Source organism: Gouania willdenowi, chromosome 22 (assembly GCF_900634775.1).
Source record: "Gouania willdenowi chromosome 22, fGouWil2.1, whole genome shotgun sequence".
Taxonomy (NCBI): Eukaryota; Metazoa; Chordata; class Actinopteri; order Blenniiformes; family Gobiesocidae; genus Gouania; species Gouania willdenowi.
Window position 1 is genome coordinate 19987093 of NC_041065.1, and position 25942 is coordinate 20013034.

Here is a 25942-nt window from a genome sequence, read left to right on the forward strand (position 1 = left end):
GTGGTACTAAATTCACACCTACAAGCAGTTCTGATCATGTGCCAAAGAGGTCATCTGGAAAATTGCACGTCGCCGTACATTAAGGATAATATCTTCAAGGACAAGTGCAAATAGTCGACTGGCACATAAGTGGGGACAGTGACCCTGTAAGTCCTGATGTCATACTCTATAAATACTCTTTACAAAATCCTCGGAAACCCTCTTATCAGGCTCTTGGGCGCTGCTTTGTCGTTTCTGTAAGAACATCAAAACATGGAAACGAAGGTGTCCCTGTGCAAAATTGTACAGAAAAAAAGGAACTCATACTTTCGCTCGAAAACTCAATGTCCAGGTTCCTCCTCTTTTTAAAAAGACTTTTTTTTTGTATTAAAAGATTTGTATAAAAATTAATATTTTACATAGGCTATATCAAAAAGATTCACCTTTCCCCCCACTATGCTTAAAAACATGAAATTGCATATACCTAACCTTTATTCCCCCCTTGCAGATTGCATCCCATACCTACTAAAAACAAATGATTTAGGTCATATATTGCTGAGACGTTTCTTCAACCTGGCAATGCAAGTGTCGAAATAGAGCAGATTTGATAGTATAATGGCTATAGCATTTTTTTACTGGGTCATTGTCTTTTCACATCTTTTTTTAGTTGAATCTAATTCAGGATTAGCATGAGAACACGTTACTCTTAGAGTTCGATTGGCTTGGCTTAGATCATGGGATTTTCACCATTGGGTTTCCGTGTAGTGATGTTTACAATAGAACTGTTCAAACATACATTCATACATACATCAGGTCAGCGTTTCCCCTCCCCCTCTCCGGATTCATTTACAGCACCAATTAAAAACAACCCCACCTACAGCTACGCGTCTGTACGATTTCTCCTTAAAAATCACAAAGGTTTTTTCAAGCATTGTCTGAAGGTAAAGCAATTCACACACCAGTTTTTGTTCCTCAACACAAGAGAAAAAGAAGGACAAAAAAAAATAAATCATCGTTCCAGTCCAAACTCGTTCATTGTGGAGAAGGAAAAAGTATCTTCTTCCTTTAAATCGCCATTGTCTTGCTTTTCACTTCACTGTCCTCCTGTTTCGTCATCATCAAGCAAAAAAAGGACTTGCGTTCCGTCAACGTTAGCTTACTGTTCAGAAATATACACTAAAAATGTGCATACATGAGCAGCTAGAAACATTACATGACACTTATGTCAGCTCATATGAAAACGTACAAAATGTGAATGTCCTCAAAAAACTATTTCGCTGTTTACTCTTTTATGTTCTTCGTAAAAGCAAGACCCAAAAAGAAACAAGAGAAACAAATGATCTTGAGGTCTTCCTACGCATAATACCTCTGTTTTTTTTTTCAGAGAACAAAATCTTGAATGCATAACACTAAATCATTTACTGCACCAAACTGAGGAGATCAAACTGCTGCCTCTTTTGTCTGTTGATCAGGACATGCCACCTGTTGTGGGAAGAACAAAATCTCCACGTTCCCTTGCTGAATGGTTACACTTGGATCCCTTGAACAGCTTGTTTGATGTTCTCCAGCAGGGCTTTGTTTTCTGGACTCTGGTACTGGTCTTGGTTTGTGTATATATCCGTGAGGGTGGTGACGTAGGCGTCAAAGTTCTGCTCACTCAGTGGCTCCTGCACATAAAATGAAAGAAAAAGAGTTATTGGGGAATAAGTACAAAAATCTGTTTTACTTATGTTTACTATAAAGATGTTGCTGAGGACTACAGTGCTCGATATCAGACTCAGAAGTCCGTTATTTATCCCAGGGAGAAATTATTTGCGTTACAGCCGCTCAAGAAATGTACAAATAAAAATAATAAATGTTTATTATGTCTTCCTTTTGAAATGCACCAGTATCTATTCAAAATATATTATATTTCCATATAAAATGCTGGAATAGAAGTACAATAAAATACAGCAAATACACAATAATAATCTAGAAGTTGTTGACGTACTTGCTGGTGCAGCTGTAAGCAGCTGTTGTTCCTCATCGCAGGCTCTTTGTGTAGAAGATGTTTCTAGAGAGGAGAAGGATTGAAAAATTCCCATTAGCTCATCATTCATTATCTGGCTAGCACATGCTAGCAGGCTGCCATGTGTAGATTTAACACTAGGTGGCAGTGTGGGACAGCAAGCTAAGTCGAGATAACTTCTCTTAGGTTGAAACATACAAAAACATGTATTACCATCCCTCATAGGATCGTATGAATTAAAAAGCAATTACATTTCATATGTAGCTTCTTGTATAACAATTGGATATTGAAGGGTTGGTTTGGGAGGCAGATGTTGCATTGGTTAGCATTTGCTAGTGATGCTATCTCTTAGCTCACAAACTGGGTTTCAAATCCACATATGTCTCACCCTTTCTGAGAAAAGTTGACATACTCGTGGAGACCTCTGATGGTTTTCTCTGGGCGTTCTAATTTAATCCCACAGTCCATCGATACACATGTTATATTTTTGATTTTTCTGCTTCTTGGCAACCTGTCCTGGTGTAATAGGCATGAGTGGCATTATTTCTGATCTGGATAAGCAGAGCTAGAAAATTAATAAATTTAACTGAATGGAATTTCTTTGACTTAGAGTGATAATAGATCAGGTGTCAAACATTATATGGTGGGAGAGTGGCTGTGTGAAATGAAATCAAGTAAAAAAATAGTTTAGAGTTTCCCAAACAAGTCTAACTTCACAGTGAAATGACACAATCCGTACTGTGTATTCAGTGGTTTAATGTTTTGGGATGGTTTGAATCTTATTTCACACCTACCTGTGACTGTTTGGTAAAACAAGCAAAGCCTCATTTGTTAAATGAAGCATGCACAACAGAAAAAGAAGAACTGCAAAGATGGCGCTATAGCTAGTTACTGTATATTCTACAGACTAACTGTCTTGCCACTCCTGGTAGGCCCTTACCATATGAGGAAGCTGGACATTAGCTAAACTGTTTATCAGTGAATGGCTGAGGTTGGCCAGCTCATGCAGGCGAGATTCATTTTGCTGTTCAATCACCTTGTTATCCTCTTCTAGGGACTTCAAGTTGGACTCCATTGTTGTGATCTGCAGAGACCAAGGTGGACAGCACAATGTGACAAAGGTGGACACTGGTGGATGGGTTTAGCAGGTTGGTGGTTGACTTACCTGTGTTCTTAATTTGATCATGTCAGCCTCCACTTGGGAATTTGATTGACTTAAGTCTTTGATTTCTTCATCCAGCTGTTTAATATCCTCACCATGGTCCAGGCCTGCAGGAGATAAGGAGAGTCAGCGCTTAGTTTATGATGAACTACGTAGTTTGAAAGCAACATGCCAGAGCTCTGAAGGTTATCGGATAATCCAATGACAACGGAATAATTTGATTGAAAAGTGGATTGAAAAGTTACATTTCAAAGTTAATGATATATTTGTATAGTCAAGGGAATCTTTAAAAACATTTCACAAGTACAAAAACATTTATATCACACAGCAAAACACACAAGTTACAGATTATTCTTTATTCAATCATATAACACATTATATTTGCATACAAATGTCAATAAAGATCTATCAATGTTCTCACCATATTCATATACGTATTGCAGTGAATAGAAGTAAAGCTGGTTGTGTTTGTAACTACAAACAAAACTGAGTGATAACAATGTTAACGTTAGGCAGTGGAATTCAAGCAGTGCCAGAAACCAGATGACAACCACAAGCAGAACTTTTCACATCGGATCCCTCTAGACTGAGATCACCGTTATTTACACTCAGTTCTGGATGACATCTCATTTGTGCTGCAGCTCCGCACGTGTGCACACAAACATGCATGCCTTCCTGATTATTATCTGAAATGGGAACTCTCTTTAGTAAATCGTCCTGCATCCATGTTGCTGATCAGCTGTATTGTGTGAGTGAGTGGTTACCGTTGCTAGCATGCTGCTGCTTTATTGTTAGCATTTCCACCCCAGAGAGCCTGGCTTTCCTCATGGCAGATGTGGCACGCGGACAACCTGACAGACTGGAGGCAGAAACAAGAAGCGGAAAGAATTGTTTCAGAATGTGGTTAGATTGAGTTACTAAATTTGATGGTGTGAAAGGACAGGACATCAGCATCTTTGTTGATGTAGCCGACTGAAACTTGACTTGACTAAAATGCAACACGCAGACATTCTATTCTAGATCCATGACTTTTTTTTTTCCTTCATGACCACTTACCTTCGATGTGTCAGGAAGCTACCGCTGACGTGACCCGAGCCATCACAGCCTGGTGTTGGACAGGACATGCCCTCCGTCTTGCCAGACTTCCATGTGAACTGAATGCCGTTCAGGTAGCCATCTTTTTGTCTCTTGGCTGCGATGGGGCATCCTGATGCACTTCTATGGGATGCGTACTTTCCTGTCACGTGACCTTGACCGTCACAGCCTGGTACAGGACACCTGACGAGACAAAGAGATGCTGTTTTAGAGGTTCAGATTTTTCTTTTAAGGTATCGAATCATGAGAAACGATTCTCCATCATTTGCTGAAAGGGTTCATGCAGCTGTTGCAAAGGGCTTCTTCTTTTTCTTTGATTGATTTGGAAAGGTGGCAATTCATCTAAACCATTGATAATCAGATGCAAGACATTGTATCATTATGCAAAATGGATTATGGTGATATCCTTTAGATGTGAAGGTGTCTGCCTATTCTGCATTTTGTATGTATAATGATCTGGAGAATCAATTGTTAGCCCTTTTTCATCTTCCTTAAATCTTTGTCACTCGAGTGGGATGACATCGTCTGGATAGATTATTCCTTAAATCTTCACCAATTTCAGATTTAAGTGTCGCCTCCACTGGTGGATGGAAAAGTTTCAGGTGGTAGACTGGTATACAAATTTAGTATCGTGGTCACTGGTCAGTGACTTGGGGCAGACACAGGACGCAAAGTTTCCCTCAAAATCATTAAACACGGGACATGATGGTAGTAATTTGAGAGTGGCGTGGGAGCTGTTCCTCAGATACCAAAAGTATGTGCATTTTGGGACGCATCATCAATGATGCTCCTTTGAATCAGGGGGTGTTTTGGCCTATTTAACATTAGACACCCTCATCAAAGGTGGCCAGCTACAGGGTGATCCAGCCCAAGCTTGTGTCCCATAACTGTTTCAAAGGTAAACAAACCCCTTTTTTGCAACTATGCCAACATCAGAAGGGGATTGGCAGGAACCAGTTATGACTTATCAAACCCCATCTGATGATTGCTGTCTTATATTTAAATGACCAGTAAGATAGCATCAATATGTGTAGAGGATATTTCCCTCTGAGCCTTTGAGAACTAATAACAACTCACAGATAATATGCCACTTTCTCCAATGCTGACAAATGTTCTAGTCTTTTCCAAAGGGCGTAACCTAACTTGAACAGGTGAGTTTTGAGTTGGGATCACAATAGAGGTAAAGAGTCGGTGTTACAGATATCTGCAGTGAGTTCCAGATTTGGGGGGCATAAGAGGAGAAGTATCTGTAGTTCATTATGGTGAGACAAGCAGAGGGGACAATGAGGTGAACGATGAGGGATGATGTGAGGTAACGGATGGAGTTTAACTAAATTTAACTTTAAAGCTATTAAAAACTGTATTTTCTTGCTATTTTTATATAATCTGAATGGTTCATTCTGATGTAACTTGGCAACTCACTACTCATAGCTACCTGATCTGCCAGGGAGATTGAATTTAGCAGTCGAGTAACCCCCCCACCACCCCTTTTTTTTCAGGTCCCATACATTGTATGAAAAGAAAACGAATCGATCAGCTTGTTTTCAGAAACTACATTCTCTGTGTTCTTCAGCTTTTACATGTCATAGTTGGGGATGGGAAGCTGTTTTACTGTGAACACCGCGTCCCGGCGGGGTTACTCGTGGCAAACTGTCCACTGAATTCATCAGTATGTCACACTGGAGAATGGACAAAGTGTTTGTGCTCTGCACCAACTGAAAAATCAATGCAGCTGCAGGGCTGAGGCCAGAGATGAGCCCATTGTGGGATTTGGGTACAGTCAATCAATCTCTCTCTCTGCCTCTCAGTCGGCTTGCCTTTCTGTCTCTGCAGGTGTTCACCAGATACTGCTCAGCCTCTCCATTTATTGGACTTCTGAAGTTTAACTTGCAAATTGGGAATTGAGTCGAAACTCTACATTAATGGCACATTTGTCTTGTCGGTTGCTTTTGACTTCTTGATGCTTGCAGAATGTCTGTCAGTGCAAGACTAAGCCAGTAATGTCAAGAGTAACTACTCTGAATGCAGAGCTGTCTTTGGTTAAAATCTTTACCTTAAAAAAATCCCAACCTATCTCCATCTTTTATTACATTAAATTTATGATTGAATATCTGATTTAAGTCTGTCCTAGCCAAAGCAGCTTTGGCTAAGACAACTGGTGAACTTAATAAGTCACAAGTAACGTGAGAACTGAGTGCCTAGCTACCAAAATGTCAGTGTACATTTTACAATATACATTATGCTTGTAGGTGCAAAAGACATTACTTACATTGTTAAAATAAAGATTTTGGTGGATTTCGTTTGACTTTAATGCATGCTTTTGATTTCTGAAAATATCTAGTCACATGTTTGACGTGTAATGTATAGTAAAGACTGAGCCGTGAGGAGGATCAGGCAGAATTTCATCTGCAGAGGCGTCAAAGGCAGACAGAAGACTGATGATCAGTGTCTGTGCCGTACCTGATAGGCTCCTGGTCCTCCTTGTTCTCTTTGCTGTGGATGATCTTTATCCCACTTTTCCTGGCCCGCGGACACCCTGAAAGACTGCAGATAAAGGACAGAGTGATGAAGGTGAAGCTGAAGAATACAGTATGTGTGTGTGATAAAGGAGGAGATGTCTAAAATGAGCAAAGGTAAGATCTCTACACAGGATCAGTGCTGGACTGAAAAGAGACTGATAGTTGAAGTACATCACTACGGTACCTTCTGTGTGAAGCGTAGTTGCCAGTGATATGTCCCGAACCATCGCACCCTGGTGTCGGGCACCTGGGGCAGGAAACACAGAAAGGGCTCAGGGCCTACAGTAATGCTACAGGATAAATACCATTTGATTATGTAGGACGGGGGACTTTTTTGCCTTGACGGTCAAAGGTGAGCAATCTTGTGTCAGTTCAAGCCCAGTGCAATATGAAAAACTCCCACGAGCCAAACATAATTTCACTTAGGGCTTGATTTATTAAGATCGAAAGTAAAGACAACTAAATTGTGTGTACACACAAATAGATTGCACGTGCAATTGATAAACTAAGATAGCCCACTTCGATGGTAACAGAGGCAAAAGTGTTAAAATTAGGGTTTTGCTTTTGCTAGCTCTTGTGGACGAGAGCAATGTGGCTGCAAGTCAAAAAATGAAATCGAAGCAGTAGAAACACGATATGGGAGGCTGTCTGAGAAAGTCAATGCTGTGGGGGCAAGAAGAAGGACAGCAGATGAGGTCAAGAAAAGATGGCAAGATAATATAAAGAACAGGAGAGGGAAAAACTGCTCCTAAGAAATGTCAAACAAGCTAAATATGTACTGAAAACAGCCACTGCCACCAGTTTTAGCATTGGTAGATCGCATTGCTTATTCTAAATTGATCTATTTGTATCTCCTTCACCAAATTATTTGCAGGTTATGGCAGATCTGCCCATATTACGTATTGATTAGAGCCAACACGTTAAATAAAAGGCAAATTCACTTCACATTTAAACTGTCGATGAGGAACACTCTAGTTCACACAAACCCAATAGTCACAACAGCTGTGAGTGGTAAGCAAATGATAAGGTGATAAGATAAGAAAATCTTTACATATAATCATCCCTTTTGCATGTTTTGCATGGTTACTATTTGTCAATTGTTTGAAGGACTAAATCCTAAATCCTGCTTTGTTTGGGTCTTTTATTTTGTAAAAAAAAAAAAAAAAAGAAATCTACTGAGGTGAGATTAATCTCTTTAAAAAAACAAAAACATTCTTTACAAGTCCATTTACTCTGTTTGTTGGCTCCTTACATAACAGGCTTTCTGCATTTATGTGCAATAACACTAACAAGACTGACGCTACCCTTGGCAGAGAAAGCACGACACACAAATCATCCACATGTGAGTGAGTCATCTCCCGCCTTACTTGAGCTCTTGTGCGTTGTTGGCCAGCATGCTTCGAATGCTTTTATCAGCTAAAGGACAACCTGAGAGACTGAAGAATACACCAGGCGAAGGTTAGTTACATCAAAACAAAAGAGAACTATCCAGCAATGGTGACATGACTTCCCACACATGCAGAAAAAAACAGGAAATGTCAAAAACGCATGATGCACATGCAGGAAGTTGATTAGAAAGAACAGCCTCTGGGAATATTCACATGCAACACATTTTTTTTTTTTTTTCAGATTCTGGGCTAAAACTCGATTCTAGGTTTGTTTCGGGTGAGATCTAAAAAACATGGCCTACTCGACATGGTCCTCGTAGACTACTCTCACAGCGCTCAGCAATTTTGCTTAAACCTCTTCGCTCTGAATGGTAAGTGCTTAGTCTGCAATGCACTGTGCTGAGGGCTGAAGGACTGAATAACATCAGCTTAGGAGGCTTTACACATGGCCCATTGAGAAATAACTTTATCCTGGGTTTAGCTTTGAAATGAGCACACACCTAGTATTAATTAGTTTTCTCTATTCCTTCCACATGATACAATTAACATTGCATCAGGATTTTCTATTTACGATATTCTATAGTTACTGTATATGTGCTCTTTCGTTGATAAGGTGCATCCAAGGGAAGGTTTTGGCAAAATAGGCTACAGCACAGGAGGTGAACTAATGGACATGGTTTCTAACAAAATTTGTCAAGAGAGGAGCAGCCCATTGACTTTAGACTAAAAGGCAAAAATTACGGTTCACAGGGAAAAGGGATGCAAATGCCATTTTGCTAGTTAGCCAACCTACGGATCATTCCCATTATAGCTATTGACTGACCTTGGAGTTGGAGTCCATGATTTTGATATAATTACGCCTCACAAATACTGATAATTGCAGTTCGTTTTTTTCTTATATCTCACGTTTATGTTTAGGGATAAAGACAGGCCAATTTCATTCTCCTCAGTAGTTTCAAAGGACTAGTGGCTCAGAGGGCACTATGAAAATGCATTGTTTTCTCTACTGGTTCTCGACGACGGCGTTCACATTTTCTCTGCTCCCTCTCCCCCACCCGTATCTGTCTTTGCTTCGTTTTGTCTGGTCTTGTGAATCTAATAGGAGCCTCTCTTTGCGTCTCTTCCAAATCTGGATTAATGGAATTAATTAGTTGGTCTCTCAATGCAATCGACCAATTTTTTTTCGACAAAAAGAACGGGTAGTCGTGAGCCCGCCTGTCCGAGCGGTACATTTGCGGCTGGATATGCACTGGAACCTTGGAACAAGTGGCGAGTTGTGTGTCTGTCGATTATTTCCGTGGCAGACGTGGAAGACATCTACATGTTTGGAATTAGAATAGCAGGCATGCTGCTGATTGGAGCTGGAAGCTTTCTGATCTATCGCAAAGTCCGTATTACATTGGCAGCTGTTTTGGGAAGGCTGCCAGTCATTTTTGAAGGATGGAGCAGGACTCTCAACACTCAAACTCAAGTGATGAATGATCTAAAAAGGAAGCAGGAAGCTGCTTTAGAGCGTTTACACTGAATTGATTCGATCTTGGAGAAGTTGGAGGCTCGACTCGCTAGTTAAAAGGCCACCTTATGGGATTCACTTCTGAGGGACCGGGACTCAAGGCTATCAAAATTGAGCTAGCTTGAATCGAAAACAAATCGCTAATCATCTTTGGCTCCCAAAGCCAAGGTTGTCTCATCTACACCAGGATGTTGTGCAGAAAGATGCTCCGTTCCACCCACCTCCTCCTCTCCCCCACCGCCACCTGGAACTTTGTTTCTGAACCAGATCTACTCAAGGTTGTCACACGTCATCTGGCTGTATCAAAAATGAAGCGAAGGAATTATATTTCAACGCCTTCGTTGGCCCTCCTGCCCACCCTCCCTCCCCGCAAGCTACCGGAGGCGGGTGAAAGCACCCACAAGAGGCTGCACGCGCGCACCCCCCAGCGGCTGGTAATTGTTTCCTTTCTCCAACATAAACCCACAACCCTCACCTTCCCCTTCCTACCGTTCCCTTCCCCCCAACCACACGTGCTATGTCCTCGAATTTTTGTTGTAATTGTGTTTTTTTGACACTTCTGTGTGTGCCCCAGGTTTTTTTCAAAATCCCGCACTTCTCTCTTTTATGATAAAGGGCGCTGCCTTAGTGGCTAGCGACCCGCAGCTCTCTCTGCTCATGTTATATGATTATGATTGTGTGTTATATGTGAAGTGTGAATGATCATGGCACCATGATCAGGATCACTGGTCCAGATTACTGCCAATATCTGGCAAAGAAGATATTTAGCACTTGGTGGAGGTTTGCGCTCCCTGAGTGCTCTTACTGGTAATAATAAAAGTTTGATATTGTAATAAAAACAAAACAACGTTCTGCTACTGCACCACTGTGAAGTGTTAAATATCATCATTGAATGTCTGATCCTATATGAATAGCACTTTGTATTTGTTAGGAATCCTTACTTTTGCTGCACAGATTGACCAATCCAGAGGATATTAAAGTCTATCTTTAGAAATTGTCTTCCAGAGGTCAGATGATTTTACCGGTAATTGAATTGATGAACATAATTGTCACTTGTTAAGTCAGATTGTAAAAAACAAAGGAAAAATATACGAGTACATTGTGTCCCTACATGTGTTTGACAGCATTGTTGAGTTAAGCTGAAAACAATAAAGAGAAATGGACTTAGAATCCACCAGGAGAAAAGGAAGTCACACCTTCGATGTGAGGCGAAATAGCTCGTCAAGTGACCACTTCCATCACACCCCGGTGTGGGACATCTGCCACCAGAGAAATAGACAGATTTATAAGCCCAAAGGGAAGGAGAGGATGTGTGAAAATTTACTGAAAAAAGAGGTTGATTCTGTTTTTTTTGGAGGGGTTTCATTGTTTCCAGTTTAGCTTCACTGTCTGATTACGTCTGTGTTCAGCTGCGTTCACACTGAGGAATGACACGGACAGCTAGGGTTGTATCCTATAAAGATTCAGCTTAAAAATGAGGGAAGGAGCATTGAAGACCTCTGCTGCAGCTTGTAGGATTACTGCTGACATATGGATGAAACCAGATTAAAACCATATAGCAAACCACTGCCAGAGGCACAGAATAATGAGGAAGGGTTGTGTTTCTTTGACGGAAAATGATATGAATATAGTGGAAGGGAAAAGCAGCAAAGCACGAGTGAGTGGGAAGCAGGTGGAAATGTTGGGGTGAGCGGAAGAGCTCTTACGTTATCAGGTCCTTCTTGCTCTCTTTGCACTGGAGGTATTTGGGCTTGGGGCTCATGTTGATGTCTGTGGTGAAAGAGTGGTCGTCCAGCAGGTCATGGAAGGGATCCAAGTCGTCCTGCAGTGAGGAGGGGGAAAGAAGAACAATTGAGAAAAAAATACAGAGATTCAAGACTTTATACATTGTGGTCTTCAGGATTTTGATATATTTTGGCCCACAGTTGCAGTATTGTCAGGATTATTGACTTCATTGTAAATATTGTCTCAATTCACCCTAGTTTTAGTGCACTTTGGTGTAATGTCATGGCTTGAACCAGCAGCAGTGGAAACATTTCAAATGATTGCTAGTACATTTTATCATAGTTGCTTGGATTTACTAAAACCAAGACTTAAAGCTTTTCAAATGGCTTCTCTCTCGCCCTCCTTTTTAGTGTCCACCCTAACTCCTTTACCCTTGTATCTCCCACCTCACTCAGGTGTAACAATAGCCTCTGTTTTTTATTTCTCTCTCCCTAATAAAGTTTAGCTTACCCTTCCTTAGGAAGGGCAGGTGACGGTCACAATTATGGAATATAATTAATGTATTATTCTGTTTTTGCAAGGACAAAAAACATGCATAGCTGCAATGAAAAGATGGCACTACATATAGTGTTAACCTTTGATGACATATGCAGACATGGGGAAAAAAGAAGAAAGAAGGCTTTGATTGGTTTAGCTCAGTTTTAATCAATGCCATAATGGAAACCAACTAAAAGCATAAACTGACAATGTTCAATATTAATCAGCTTTTATTATTCTTCAAATTTTGCGACCCCAAATTGACTGTGGACAGCTATTTTATTTCGTCGCCACTATGCAGACTAAAACAGACATTTCTGCTCATTTCTTTCTATTATTATTAGTTTTTTTTAAATGGAGTGATGGTGTCGGAATGAGGCGTCCAATTTTATTTTTGCTCTCGAGCTCAGAAATCTTAACTATAACAGTAACCATAGTTGTAGTGTCCCACTCCGCCCTCTTGTGGTTTAAAGGGATTTTTTTTTCTGCTTAAACCATATTATGCATTTGTGTATGAAGTAGTATTATCAATTGATCATAGTCCAACTTTGGACATTTTAGTCAAGGTATTTTAATTTGGCATGTTTTGTTTTAAAAATGCAAGCATGCTAATGTTATTGGCTGAGAATGGTGGCCGATGATGTTTCTGGCTTTTTACATCACAGAAAACCATTGTTGGCTCCGCCCCTCCTATAAAAACTAGAGGTATAGTGAGTATATGTTCCAAGGTTCTCACCAGGTATTTTTCACAGCATGGCACACGCCAATTTTAAATAGAATAACTGTCTGAGGGCCAAATTTAGTGAAGTAAAGCTAAAGTTGGGTTTGGTTTTTTTTTTTTCAATCTTTGTTCCAGCCTTACCTTAAAAACTGAAAGTTTTTTTTTTGAATTGGTGAAGATGATGATGAAAGTAGTTAGAGAGTTACTCATGGTTGGGATATATATATTTATATATACAGGTACATCTAAAAAGATTAGAATATCATGAAAAAGTTTAATATTTTTGGTCACTCATTTCAGAAAGTCAAACCAATCTATTATATGAAATATTTCAAGCCTTTGTTTCTTGAAACTTTCATGATTATGGCTTACAAGTAACAAAAACCCAAAAATCAGTGTCTTGGAAAATTAGAATATCACATAAGATCAATAAAAAAAGGATATTTTAAACAAAAATGCAAGGCTTCTGAAAAGTATGTTCATTTCTATGCACTCAAGTCTTCTATTATTATTATACATCAACTTTATATAGCGCTTTTCTAGGCACTAGGTTGCTTTACAATGAAGGGAGCAGTGTTGGGGTTCGGTGCCTTGCTCAAGGGCACCTCGGCAGTGCTTGAGAAGTGCCAACTTGGTTGGGCCTCTTTTTGCATGAGTTACTGTATCAATGCGGTGTGGCATGGAGGCGATCAACCTGTGGCACTGCTTAGGAGTAATGGAAAGCCCAGGTTGCTTTGATAGCAGCCTTCAGGTCATCTGCATTGTTGGGTGTGGTGTCTCTCACCTTCCTCTTGACAATACCCCATAGATTATGGGGTTCAAGTCAGGCCAGTTTGTTGGCCAATCAAGCAAAGTAACACCATGGTCATTGAGCCAGCTTTTGGTACATTTGGCATTGTGGGCAGGTGCCAAGTCCTGCTGGAAAATGAAATCAGCGTCTCCATAAAGCTTGGCAGTAGAAGGAAGCCTGAAGTGCTCTAAAATGTCCTGGTACATAGCTGCGTTGACTGTGGACTTCAGAAAACCCATTGGAGTTTAAACAACCCCTGCACGCCTGGAAGTGCCTTTTGTGTCCAAGTGTGCAACAATTATTACGACGGTACCAATTAAAAAAGAAAAAAAAACAACACAAAATCCCTCTGACGTTGCTGAAAACTGTACGTAGGAGGCGCCATTGCTCCTTAGGGGAGCAAAATTACAACGTCGGGGGCCCCTACGCTCAACAGCGCTGGCGAGAACCCTGAGTACATAGTTAGCCTGGCATAGATTGTTCTTTTGCGATTTTATAGTCTAAACTGGGTGTGTCCTAACTGCTACAGGAGCCCCGCCCAAAAGCACGGCATTTTTTGATATCCAGCCTTGACGCATGTGAGCCAAAACCTTGGGGTTTAGTTAATCCAAGGACTCAAACATTTTTTTGGATCGTCTGATGGAAATGTTTAAAGTACTAAAAAACTAATTACATCAAAAAATCAACTTGACTAATGTTTCCGTGGACGCCTACCCCTGCTTGGGAATCACTGGTGTCATGCCTTGTTGAGTTAAACATCAAATATTGTCCCAGTAAGGCTCCTACTACTACTCATCAAACCTTTAAGTCAAAACAAACCTTGGTTCTGATAACATGTATGGGCTCATGTTCTGATGGTGTTCCCTGTGCTAGAGTACAGAACATGAAAGGGAGTTGGCTAGACGTGCACTTGTAATAAACCAGTGAGTCAATAGATGGCACTGTGGTGTAATTTAATCCCATTGCTAGCTATGTTTTGCCTGCAGTGTGTTAAACCAAGGCATAGAGGCTGTGAATGCTAAATCCCTTTTCTTTCTCCAGTGCTTGCAGTGTAGGTACAGTAATGCCTGTACAGAAAGGAGCAGACACACCACCCTAAATTATCCAGCAGCTCAAACTGTCTCCAACCAAGTGTGTGATGCCAGGGTCAGTCAGCTAGCTCTTCCAATTAAAAGGCAGTGCATGTGAAGACGCAGACAGCAGGTAAAGCTACACATGCCTTTACCACAGAGATGCAGTGCACACTCAAACACTCTCAAAGAGACACGGGTGCAGACACAGACTCATGAATATTCACACCGAAAAAGGAGGCACATGTTCTGTGCATGCAGGCACATCCAGCAGTGCTGCATTGATTTCCAGCAGTTCTTTGATGAGATGAGCTATTCCGATTCCCTCCCAAGGTGCTACTTCAGGTGCATAATTCATTTTGGGTAAGAGCGAAATGTAAAAACAGAAAGCCAGCATGCACTGAGCACGGTACAAACAGGGCTGATAGATCACACTGCATTGTTTTACATGCAGATTCTTTTTTTCCCCTCAAAAGTCCTTTATATGAATCTAAAATGCAACAGCAAGCCTAACAAGGATGTATTAAAGAACTTTGGATGCAATCAGTCTGACACTGATGGACTTCACAGTGGGTTGGAGGAACATATAGTTTGGGCTGAAACACACTGAGCATTATTGGCGTTGTGTCTTTCATCCTCCAGAAACACAACTGCTGCTTTACAAGATTCACCTATCTATCATATGAAGCTTCTGTTATATCATCTCTGTTTAGATCCTTGGAGATTCAGCACATGCAAAAAGCAGTGAGTGATGGTGCCATTTAAGGTGAGCAAGCTCAAGTTATAAAGTCAAAAAAAGTGAACAAGCAGCTTAATAATACCCCAATCTAAATGTTAGTTTAAAGGTTGAATAATTAAAATTGATTAAATGATTCGTTCACAACACGTTTTATTAAAAAAGTTAGCAGGTCTTATAATTTCCGAAGGCAATAAAATAAAATCTGTTGACATTCTCAAAATAATCAAATGTCTGTGGATGCAGGAATCCACAAACAAGTGTCATGAATTAATTTATCAGTGGAACATTAAAATTTAATAACGACACCGTCTGTCACCACATCTGCTTTCCAACTTGGGCACTCTAAAATTAAAGGGAGATTGTTTTTTTAAGAAAAAACAATTTTCTGCCAATTTTAAATAATAATAACAGTGATAATTTAATAATAGTATTTGCTTCATCTAATATGACAATGTTTGTTTCATTTTAATTAATTGGGAAATACACACATATATATATATATATTTAATCGACTTTAAAAATAATAATGCTTTCTTAAATCTAATTTGATAACAGATTTGCGATATTAATGATAATTCGGTGTGGTATTCGCCGTTACTCGGTGCAATTTTTTTTTAAATGGGGTGTGGTGTCGCGGCAGTACAGTTGAATTAAATTTATAATCAAGAATTCTAGATGTAATTTTTAATCATCTAATATTTCATTTTCTTCCATTCGATTTAAAAGCATCTTCCAAAGTCACTACTAGTTAACTAACACGCAGATTAAATGTTAAGTTCAACAACTTCCCCTAATATGGTATTATTTGGTGGATTTGATAATATACAATAAATATCTCCATCGCTCACATACATGGCCACCAACAGATTGCTGTGGGTGCCTTTTTCTGCCTTTACCTCTTTCTCGTCCTCGTCTATGTGTTTGATCTTGGTGTAGTCTACGGGCAGGTCCCAGCAGTCTGCGGCGTCCCCCATGCCATAGCAGCGGGAGCCCAGCAGGGCGGCTTGCCTCTGGGGGGACATGGGCTCTAGGGGGGTGAGCACCGAGTCCCCTGCACCGCCGCCGCACAGACGCTTGGTCATACTCAGGTCCAACGTACCATTCTCATCAAGATCTAGACCGGGACTCTGTAGGGTGCATGTGTGGATTTGTGCATGTGGGTGTGAGTATAGAGTTGTGTGGTAGAGTTGGATGTGTGTGTGTGTGGGTTAGGTCACATGGGTGACAGGATGCATGAAACATAAGGAAGCAGGGATAGAGAGAAAAGGGATAAAAGAGAGAGAGAGAGAGAGTTTCTGATTAAAGAACAATCAAACATCTTTAGAGTCTAGGGAGATACAGTCACTGAAGACATGCTGCAAACTTAAAGAGTAAAAGCTCATCCCTTCAGAACCTAAAATGATATTCCTGATTATTCTTCCCCCACGCTTGCCTCAGAGGACTCACACAAAGCTTCTAGGATACGGCACCATCATGGCTTTACATTTATTGAAGGGTCAAAATTAGAAGAGGTTGTCAGGACTGGAGGACGAGCGCATCCTTATGTAAACTCCTGTCTCTGTCAATCTCTCTCTCTCTTTCCTTCCATCCCACTGTGGTGTGCACAATCAGAAGTGCATGTGTGTGACTTTGTGTTGGCTGTGTGAGTTTAATACGAGCAGACATAACATGGAGGCAGCGTGCTGAGAGCTGTGGTCTGGAGCCGCAGCTAAAACAAGGCTATACTGCAACATCCCAAAAATAGTGGCAGAGCCGAGTTGGATCGTGTACTGGGCCACGTCGGTACGTACCTGCACATTAACGAGAACAAACAGGAGATTATCCCGCCTTTTTGCCATTTAGCAGATTAAGACTACATAGAGTGGTGCACTGAAGCCACTTAAGGACACTAATGCTCCTTCACTGATTTTAAAAGAAAAACAAATATAAGTTGTTGTTTTTATTATATTGAAATTAATGTTTTCAACGAGTTCAGCAGATTAAAAAAGGTTAAAACTTGAAGTCCAAATATAAAATAAAAATATAAGATAAGCCTCATTAGAGTGATTAGACATAGCTTTCAATTTAAGAGGCTTGAGACATTTAAATGATATTAGATTAGTTAAGAAAAAAGTAAAATAATTAGAATTATAATTATTAGCAGATTATTAATGTTAAAAAAGAAATAAGGAAATAGAGTTTAAGTTTGAGTGGAAAAATAAGTGTGAAAGCTTTTCTTTATAAATGCACGTCAGATGATAGATCTAAAGCAGAATTATTCAACTTTGTTAATAATTGGTGTAGGAAATGTACAGTATATCAACTTTTAGCCTTCAAACACAAAATACCCCTTCTTCATATTTGGGCATCGCCATTTTGAAAATTTCAGCCAATAAGCTTTGACATATTGTGTTGACGTCAATATAACGTGTGTTTCGCTCCCACAGAGTGTATGTCAAAATAGCATTTAAATCCATCATCTTAGCTCTTGGTTTCCTGTCATCCAGTTCCTTGAACATTATGACGTTATTCCTAAGAAGACCGGGTTCATTGTGGTGAACAGATTTGGACATTCTAACTACCAAAAAATGTGAAGTGGGACTTTGAAAAGGCCGGTGGGGCGAAGCATGATGCCATCATGAGCCATCTTTCTACAGATCCATGCATATCTTCCTGCTGATATGTATGTCTCAGTGACGTAACAGTCACATGCACATCACTCCTACAGTCACTGGAAAGATAAAGGCTTTCAGGGTGTGCGGGGAAAAAAGAAAACATGGAGCCAAGATTGGTAGAACTATCTCATAAAGGGTATTGTGTACCTAGGCGGATGTTTTTACTGTATGCTCTTTAAAATATACCATTGCCCCTCGCCTGCTTCACTCCCATACGTGTAGAAAGCTCAACTGGTGTCTAAAAGCTAGGGTCATTGGGCCATTGACCTGGTAATGGTGACAATACTGTGACAACTGTGGCATAAGCAGGAGTTAATCAAATACAATCCACTCTCTTTACAGTCAAAACAAATTTACTGCCAACATAACTAAACAAACAAATACCAATTCCAATCTTAGGGTTTTAGCAAAAGCTTGAACAAGTAGTGGGAAAATTGTAAAGGGTGATGAGAAAGTAAAGGGCCACAACAGAAAATCAGTCTGTGCATTTCCAATGCCTTGAGCCTCCTCGTAGGCGGGGATGACTCGTCTCGTCATTGTAAACACACGCTGCAGACCACCGTCTCTGTCACCAACTGCATCAATGTCACTATCCAATTAACAATGTTTTCAAGATGTGCGTATAGATTCCATTCCATACTTAGCATCTTACCCCCTGCTTTGGTCCATCTCCGACCTCTGTTGCCACTGAAATTTTGGGCGTGGAAAAGTGTGGCACCTTGCCTCTGCTCACCTCTTAAGGTCAAGAAATAGAACTGTCCTCTCCGCTTTCCTGCTCGACCTCAGCATCTTGCTGTCATCCTTGCAAGCCTCATTTCTATAAACATCACAAGTCTGTGAGGTTCTAATGATTTTGGAACTAAAAATAACATGGTAGCACCAAGAAGTTAAATGATTAAAATAAAAAACTAAAACTTCTCTAGGCCTTTATGCTGTTTGAAAAGGCTCATAATTTGATAGGTTGCAGGAGTACGAATAGAGTAGCAGGGGAACAATTAATTAGACAAACTACCTGTTATTGAATGGCTTTTTTTCATGCCAACATTTGTCTTGTGTGAAAAGTTCTGCAAAGGAAATTGCAATCAATGGCAGACATTTGAACAGGACAAAAGTAGAACACTACATAAATCTTGAAGTCCTCGAAAATTAGCAGCTATGGATTAGGCACACATTAGACTTTCTATTGGGAAGTTACAACAATTACAAAAAAGGTATTCAGAGACTGTAACATGTGTTACTCACAATTATCTCAAATCAAGCTAGAAAATGCACCAGATTTAGAACAAAAGATCAAATGCATTGCCCTTTCTTTTTTCATGTCCAACAAGACTGAAACTCTTCAAGACTATACGGGTTTCTTTAGAATATCAGAAGAATCCACATTGGCCCTATTGCTGAGTAAGTTCTTACACATTATGACTCTTTCTACACAAATGCAATTTTAAAAATGAAACAATTGAGAGTTGGCAGTGCAGAAGCCCTCTTTTTAGTGCCTGAGTGGATTAGGAACTATAAAATGTAACAATGAAGATTTTACAATCAAGAGAAATTTTGTGAAGATATTTGATGTGTGGTGTCATTGAAGAACACAGCAGCCATGAAAAGGTCTTCACACAAAGTTTTTGCATGTCGAAGCAACATCGACATGAGCGTCATGAGCTCAGTTTTCCAGGGAAAGTAATGCTCTGAGGACCTCACTGCCTTTGACAGTGTGCATTATTTTGCCTCTTATTCTCTCATGTGATGACAACACCTTCACTGAATCGTTCAATAATTATAAAGAAGATCACCTTAGATTTCACCAGTGCTACTGCATACCCTTTTTTTGGGGGACCTTTCTCGTAGGTATTAGCCGCTGCAAATGACTAGCACCAGACTAGGCCCTGTTGTTTTTGTGAGACCTATTCTACCCATCACTGGTTGCTTAAAGTCATCATCTCTTACTCTCAGCACCGCCAGAACAGACGATTCAACGACTAATATATTTCACCTCTTAAAAGAGGAGACAGCACAAGTGTAATCGGTTGTTTCCAACACTATAAAGCTAATTGGGAAACGCACTAAATATGACATTAATTATTCTAAATAAACATATATAAACACTGTGCTGGCTATGTGCATTCTCCTGCAATTAAGTTTTCCACATCTCTTGATTCATTCACACACCTTCATCTCACTAGTGAGCTCCAAGTAGTCTTTGAAACCTGTGAGTGAATTGTTTTGAGCTTTTACTGGAAGAATCATTTGCACCAGCAAACCCTGACTCACTTTAACCACTGTAGAATTTGTCTTTGCTGAAAGTTATTTTCGTTTGGCCCTGTGAACACGGAACCAGGCTCTGGTGTGAATCAAAGAAGCACACCCTACTTCAAATGAAAATTGTGGTTTCCGAGCGGTTGCAAGTGAACTTGGTCCCATTTTGCAAGCTGAGCAAAATGTACAGGTATATATTTTCCGCCCTTACCAGCCGAGTCCTGGACTATCCTAATGTAAAAGCAGCCTTAAATACAACTTCAATGAACAATCTAACAAATTGTTTTCCAGCCACCGATAGTGTAAACATACCCTAAGAAGCTTGAACCTAAGTTGGGTTCTTACTATTGATGCAGCTACGGGAGTTAATGAGGATAAACTCTGGCATACATAGGCACAGCCTTCCAGTCACTGAATCAATCTGGATTCATTGAGCTGAGGGAGAGAAAAGAACCAAGAGCCCACAATAACTGAAAGAACAAGACGGTGTGAATATGTGTCTGTGAAGTTTCATTCAAAGCAGGAGCGTGTGCTATGAGGTGAGGTTAAGATGAAAGAGGAACGGAGCAGAAAAAGGGAAAAGGAAAAACCTCTGAAGTTATTTCCCATCCTTCCACAGGGCCATCCCGCCTATCTGGCCCCTGGAGCAGGAGGAAGACAGACAATGAAATGATGGAGGACTTGTGGAAGTCCTGACTGCTGCAGGCATTTGTCCTGCCAAGTTTGTTTAGCTCCACTTTTCTTTGGAAATGTGTTACTTTTGGCTTTTTTTTTTTCCTTTTCCATTGGCTCTCCATCTTTCTGCCAGAACTTCACTTCTCTCCTATTGCACGGTGACATTTGAAATTCTCCACTAAGAAAGTCTCGCGTATCTTTGACTTTCTTCTCTCTAACTTTATCAGCCCTCTCTGCTGTCTTTGCTGTCAACATTAGCATTAAGCCAGCATTAGCCCTTTGCGGTGCACTCCACCCCCAAGCCTCTATTTTCCAGCTCAGCATCTCAGCACAGATAATATGGGAACACCGTCACCTTATCTCCCCCGAAATGACACACTGGACTCACACCATGTCAAACGGGGCTTCGTCCTGCTCCTATCTGATGCACAGATGGAAAATAAAAAAAATACAACCCTACTGAGCCTTGAGTGTAAGACGCAGTGGCAGATCTTTGATGGGATGTGAGAGTTGCGTGTATGTGTATGTGTGTGTCTGTGCATACGCTGCTGACATAATGAAAGAAGAAGGAAGATAATCTTTGACTACAGCAGGAGGCCAAAGTCTCACAAAGACATCACTACAGGTTTGTAAGACTCTGCAGAGTCATGTGAGGTAAGGATTTTGTGTCAGAAAAGTTGCTGATTTGGTGTTTTACTCTACAGGCTTTAGAGAAGGACATCAGGATGGATATTTACCTGTGAGCACAGGTCTTGAGGCTTCCCTCCCATGCCATGAGGCATCTCTCTGCAGCGCGTGGACAGGTTGAGGATGGCGGTGGCTGCCATGTGGGCGGCTTCCATGTCGTGACTGTAGTCGAAGCTGCTCTTGCTGCAGGTGCTGCTGGCGCTGCTACCCCCACCCCCTCCGCCTCTTCCACCAGTGCCCCCTCCACCACCTCCGCAGCTCAGACTGCTGCCGCTGCTGCTCGGGGCGTACGTGCTGGTGGTGCTACTGGCCGAGCTGGAGTTTTTGCAGTACCGTTTGGCTGTATGGTGCGAGAGCAATTATTTCTAAACATTAAAACTCAGGGGGGCCTAACATGAAGCCCTGTGGGACACACATTTGTATCATTAAATTGGAAACTTTGTAACTACTCTGGTAATTTAAAAAAAGGATATTTCTACGGAATTATTTGGATTTCTTTCCACAGCAATGATAGATTATAACAACTGTTAACTTGCAGTAAATCCATACCATCATATCCTTTGGGCGACGTGTCTCTTTGTCCATGGACTTTGGGAGCGATGGCCCGTTTCCCGTACCCTTGGTGATTGTTGCTGCCATCGAAAGCGCTGTAGTCGAAACTGGTCTTGGAGTACTTCTCCAGCTCTTTGGCCAGGTTCGACCGAGGTGTGCTGGTGGAGACATTGTTCTTGTCACCATACTGTGGATAGTCCAGTTGTTTGACAAAGCACATAGGCCTGGAAAATAAATGACGAGGGGATGGAAGTTGGACCGAGGCACTGAACATTGCCCAGGGGAAGGAGAGGACAACTAGGGGAGGTTTGGTTAATAAATTGATTTACTGGAATGAAGGGAAGGAGAGGAAAGGGAAGGCAGAAAATACCATGGGTGATGCTCTGGGATTAGTGCATGGAAGGTGATAATGGAAAATGAAGAAGTGACTTTCGGGTCTTTCTTTTTCATAGTCGGTCAGACTTAGAAAAAGCAGTTCATTATGAATCTTTGTGATTATCCTATCATTTAAAGTGCCTTTAATAACTCAATCTAAAACCTAGAAGAAATAAATACATATACTTGTGACACTCAGTCAGATAACTATACACCAGTCATGAATGCCTATGGTTTTTCATCAAATGGTATCAAAGAATGTATCATTCAAAGAGCCTTGCCTTCTCGATGACAAATGAGGACCATCATCCTTTAATCATATCAAGCATTCAGCCTTTTAGTGGGTAGTGAAGGAATGAACAGACACATCCTTAGATGTATTCTCAAGGGACCAAAACATAAACATGAAACAAAGTAAATTAAGCAAACGCAGGAAAAAGGAAGCGAAATAGTCAGTTGGGGCAGAAATGTTTAGAGATGTTGTTTATCTTCTCGTCAAAGCTTTGTTTAATTCCCATTTCATAAAATGTCAAATATACACATGTATTAGTCTTTATCTTTGATACATCAGCTGCAGACGAGAGCATTAGAGGGATTTTTACCTTAGGACTCTGTCTGATGCCTGGTTGGGCTTTGAGCCGTCGCAGGACTGATGTTTCTCCTGGGCTTTAGCTAGTTTCTCGGCTGCAGCGATGGGACATCCAGACAAACTGAGATCAAACAGACACATGGATGCAATAGGTCAATTTCGTGTTTATTAGTGACAATTTGAAGACTTCGTAAAATGATGTTAAAGTCTTACTGTAATCTACTATTTCTGTGCTCAGACCTGAGAAGTTGTGACTCTTATTAGAATAATGCTCCATAACCTTATATGACAAATGTCTGCTCTGCTATGTCTCTAAGAGCAAGTAAGCAAACATAGTCATAATCTATGTTGCATGGGGTGTAAATCTATGCTACTCCTAGTGGAATTTGTGTTTTTGTAGAATGTGTGTTTTTTATTCATTTTCTTTTTTTACTACAGACCAAAGCATGTAGTAGAAACAGTATAAGCAGGTGTAGACGCTATGAACATGCATACAGTACAGTTCATACATACATGCATTTCTAAATTAAACATCATCCAAAAATAATGTGAGATAGAATATTTGTTGTAAAACAATGTAATATAGAAATGATGAAATGATAAAAAAAAAAAAAAAAACAACAACAAAAAGTGGGATTTATAGTTTCGGTTGTGTTCAAATTTTAAAATGTCATTTACATTTTTTAGCTCCCTAACCTTTTTTTATCATCTGTCACAGACTCAAAAACAGTGGAAGACTCACTCCTGAATTGAGGAAACATTTGACACCTTTGCAACATTTTTCCAATGAAAATTTCAAAGAGTGCTGAAAAATTGCAGAGACAGCTGTCATTCCGTCAGTCAGTCAATTCACTCTTGACTGTAGTTCAAAATGTATGATAAAACTATTAAAATTCAATTCAAAACTTGAATGCTTTGACTTTGAACAAACAATGCCATGGACATACAACGACGCATTCCTAAAAACCTGCAGGCATTTCACAAATGCCCCCACACACAACGGCACATGGGAAGTACACTAAAAATTTGTTTTTTAATGGGAAAACTTACTTCTGACAACTAACTGACCAGATGTGACATAAGTTCATGTTGGGATCCTTAACTCCCATTACTCTCCATTCAGTCTGTCATTCACAGTGCGTCCTGCAGAGCTGAAATTATTATCTTTGACAATGGCCTGCAGCCAGTATAGGGTTGTGTTCACAAGCACCTGTCATCTCACGTGCCTAAATGTGTGTTTGGGGTGTGTGTGTGTTTAGCAAGCTGAGGGAAAAGTGTGCATTCGGTGGGAAAGTGTGAAGTACTATGGCGGGGTTTATATCAGCTCTTTTCTGTAAAAGTGGAAGTTTAGAGCGAGCGTCCTATTCCGCACTGCCGTCGTGTCATTGAGCACAGCGTGAAGGCATTCTGGTTCTTTCCCAGGTCTACACCTTGCCTGTCACCCTAGCTGAGTGGCAGAAAGGTGCTAATGGCTGCTGCTACGCCTGACTCCCTGAGCATCTGCTATGGGTGACACTCCTCTTTCACTGTCACCTCACGCTGTCTGACGGCACCCCGCTATTTCAGCCCTCCCCCTCCAAACCGTAACCTGGTGCATGGCATTTAGTGCCATCAGCCAATGAATAATTCAATAGGTAAAAAGGGGTCTATTGCCTTCAAAATTATTTCAACTCTGACATAAAATGTTAATAATGCACATTTGCAGCTCATTTTATGCAGGTCATACTTTAAATTTTCTACCATCTGTAGCAAAGTTCTTATGCTGCTCATGTGGCCTGTTTGAGTAATTATTGGTTAAACGTGTTAAGCACGTTAATTACTTGGAGCTGTAGCCTATCATGCTTGAGTACGACGCGTTTGCCTCGTACGGCACGGTTGGAGAGCTGTACCTAAGCATTGATGCTTGGTCCAACACGGCAAACACAGGACACTTATGTATGCCACAATGTCAATAGAAAAGCGGTGTTGAAAGGTTTTTTTGCAATGACTTAGATATGTGTCGGATGCAACGAAACAGTGAGCACACCCCAACATTTGTTAGCATGCGACATTACAGTGTGAGGACCAGATAAAACCTCAGCATATTGCCTACTCTACAATTTTTCCAATTTGAAATATAAGGTGAAAGTTAGAAAATGGTTCTCCATTTTCAGTTTTGCCATGCTTTCTGATACTTTCCAACATTGCGTAACAAGATTGCGATTGCTGTGTTAGATTGGCAGTGTTCGCTTAATTGCTACCATTACCGCATTATCTTTGCTACATTACATTTGCAACATTGTGTTTCCTACGTTATGTTTTGTTTCTGTGACAATGCACCAGCAATGCATAATAGCAGGTCATGTGCGTTAAATCCACCACATAGCATTTTATCAGGTATCACTAATCTAGAATTATCATAAAATTATTACTTATAGTATTATTTATAAATGTATTTATTGGTAATAGTATAATTTGTAATCTGATCTTTTTTTAGTCATTCTCATACTACCATCATCAGTTTTGTAATAAGTGGATTATTTTAACCCTTTCAGATTCATAGTCAGGAAAGACATTGAAAAAAATATAAGTTTTAACTAAAAGTTAACTAGATTTGGTAAAGATTTTATACGATGAATACAATAAAACCATATCAACCTTTAACTAAGAATCACATTGAAAAACATTATTAGAACTTGAATTTTACGCATTTATGCAATAAAAAGATTTAATTTAATATTTAAACATTGTGTGACACATTTTTCCATAATTCTTTTACTATAAAAACAGATATAAAACACAACAACAACAAAAGATAAAACAAAAAGAGTGAGACAAACTTGCTTATAGCAGCAAAATAAAATGTCTTACAGCACAAATAATAATAATAATAGGTGTGGACAGCGAGGGTTCTCTCCAGGCTGTGCTCTTA

The 25942-nt window shown here is 40.2% G+C and overlaps 1 protein-coding gene across 4 annotated transcripts in view; it reads right to left on the minus strand.

The window, feature by feature from the left end:
• Positions 1 to 1093: 1093 nt before the first annotated feature.
• myt1lb (myelin transcription factor 1-like, b) overlaps positions 1094 to 25942 on the minus strand; it is a 136325-nt gene continuing 111476 nt past the window's right edge. For 2 of the 4 annotated variants that reach the window (XM_028437504.1, XM_028437506.1), the window contains 14 exons: positions 23045 to 23152; positions 22065 to 22291; positions 21566 to 21855; positions 16143 to 16373; positions 11371 to 11486; positions 8131 to 8199; positions 6948 to 7010; positions 6705 to 6788; positions 4206 to 4427; positions 3914 to 4008; positions 3153 to 3256; positions 3024 to 3071; positions 1970 to 2032; positions 1094 to 1646 (listed from right to left, as the gene is read on the minus strand). In XM_028437504.1, the coding sequence (XP_028293305.1) occupies positions 1506 to 1646; positions 1970 to 2032; positions 3024 to 3071; positions 3153 to 3256; positions 3914 to 4008; positions 4206 to 4427; positions 6705 to 6788; positions 6948 to 7010; positions 8131 to 8199; positions 11371 to 11486; positions 16143 to 16373; positions 21566 to 21855; positions 22065 to 22291; positions 23045 to 23152 (1861 nt within the window). In that variant the 3' untranslated portion in view covers positions 1094 to 1505. The remainder of the gene's footprint in view (positions 1647 to 1969; positions 2033 to 3023; positions 3072 to 3152; positions 3257 to 3913; positions 4009 to 4205; positions 4428 to 6704; positions 6789 to 6947; positions 7011 to 8130; positions 8200 to 11370; positions 11487 to 16142; positions 16374 to 21565; positions 21856 to 22064; positions 22292 to 23044; positions 23153 to 25942) is intronic. The other 2 variants (XM_028437508.1, XM_028437507.1) reach the window with 2 other exon arrangements.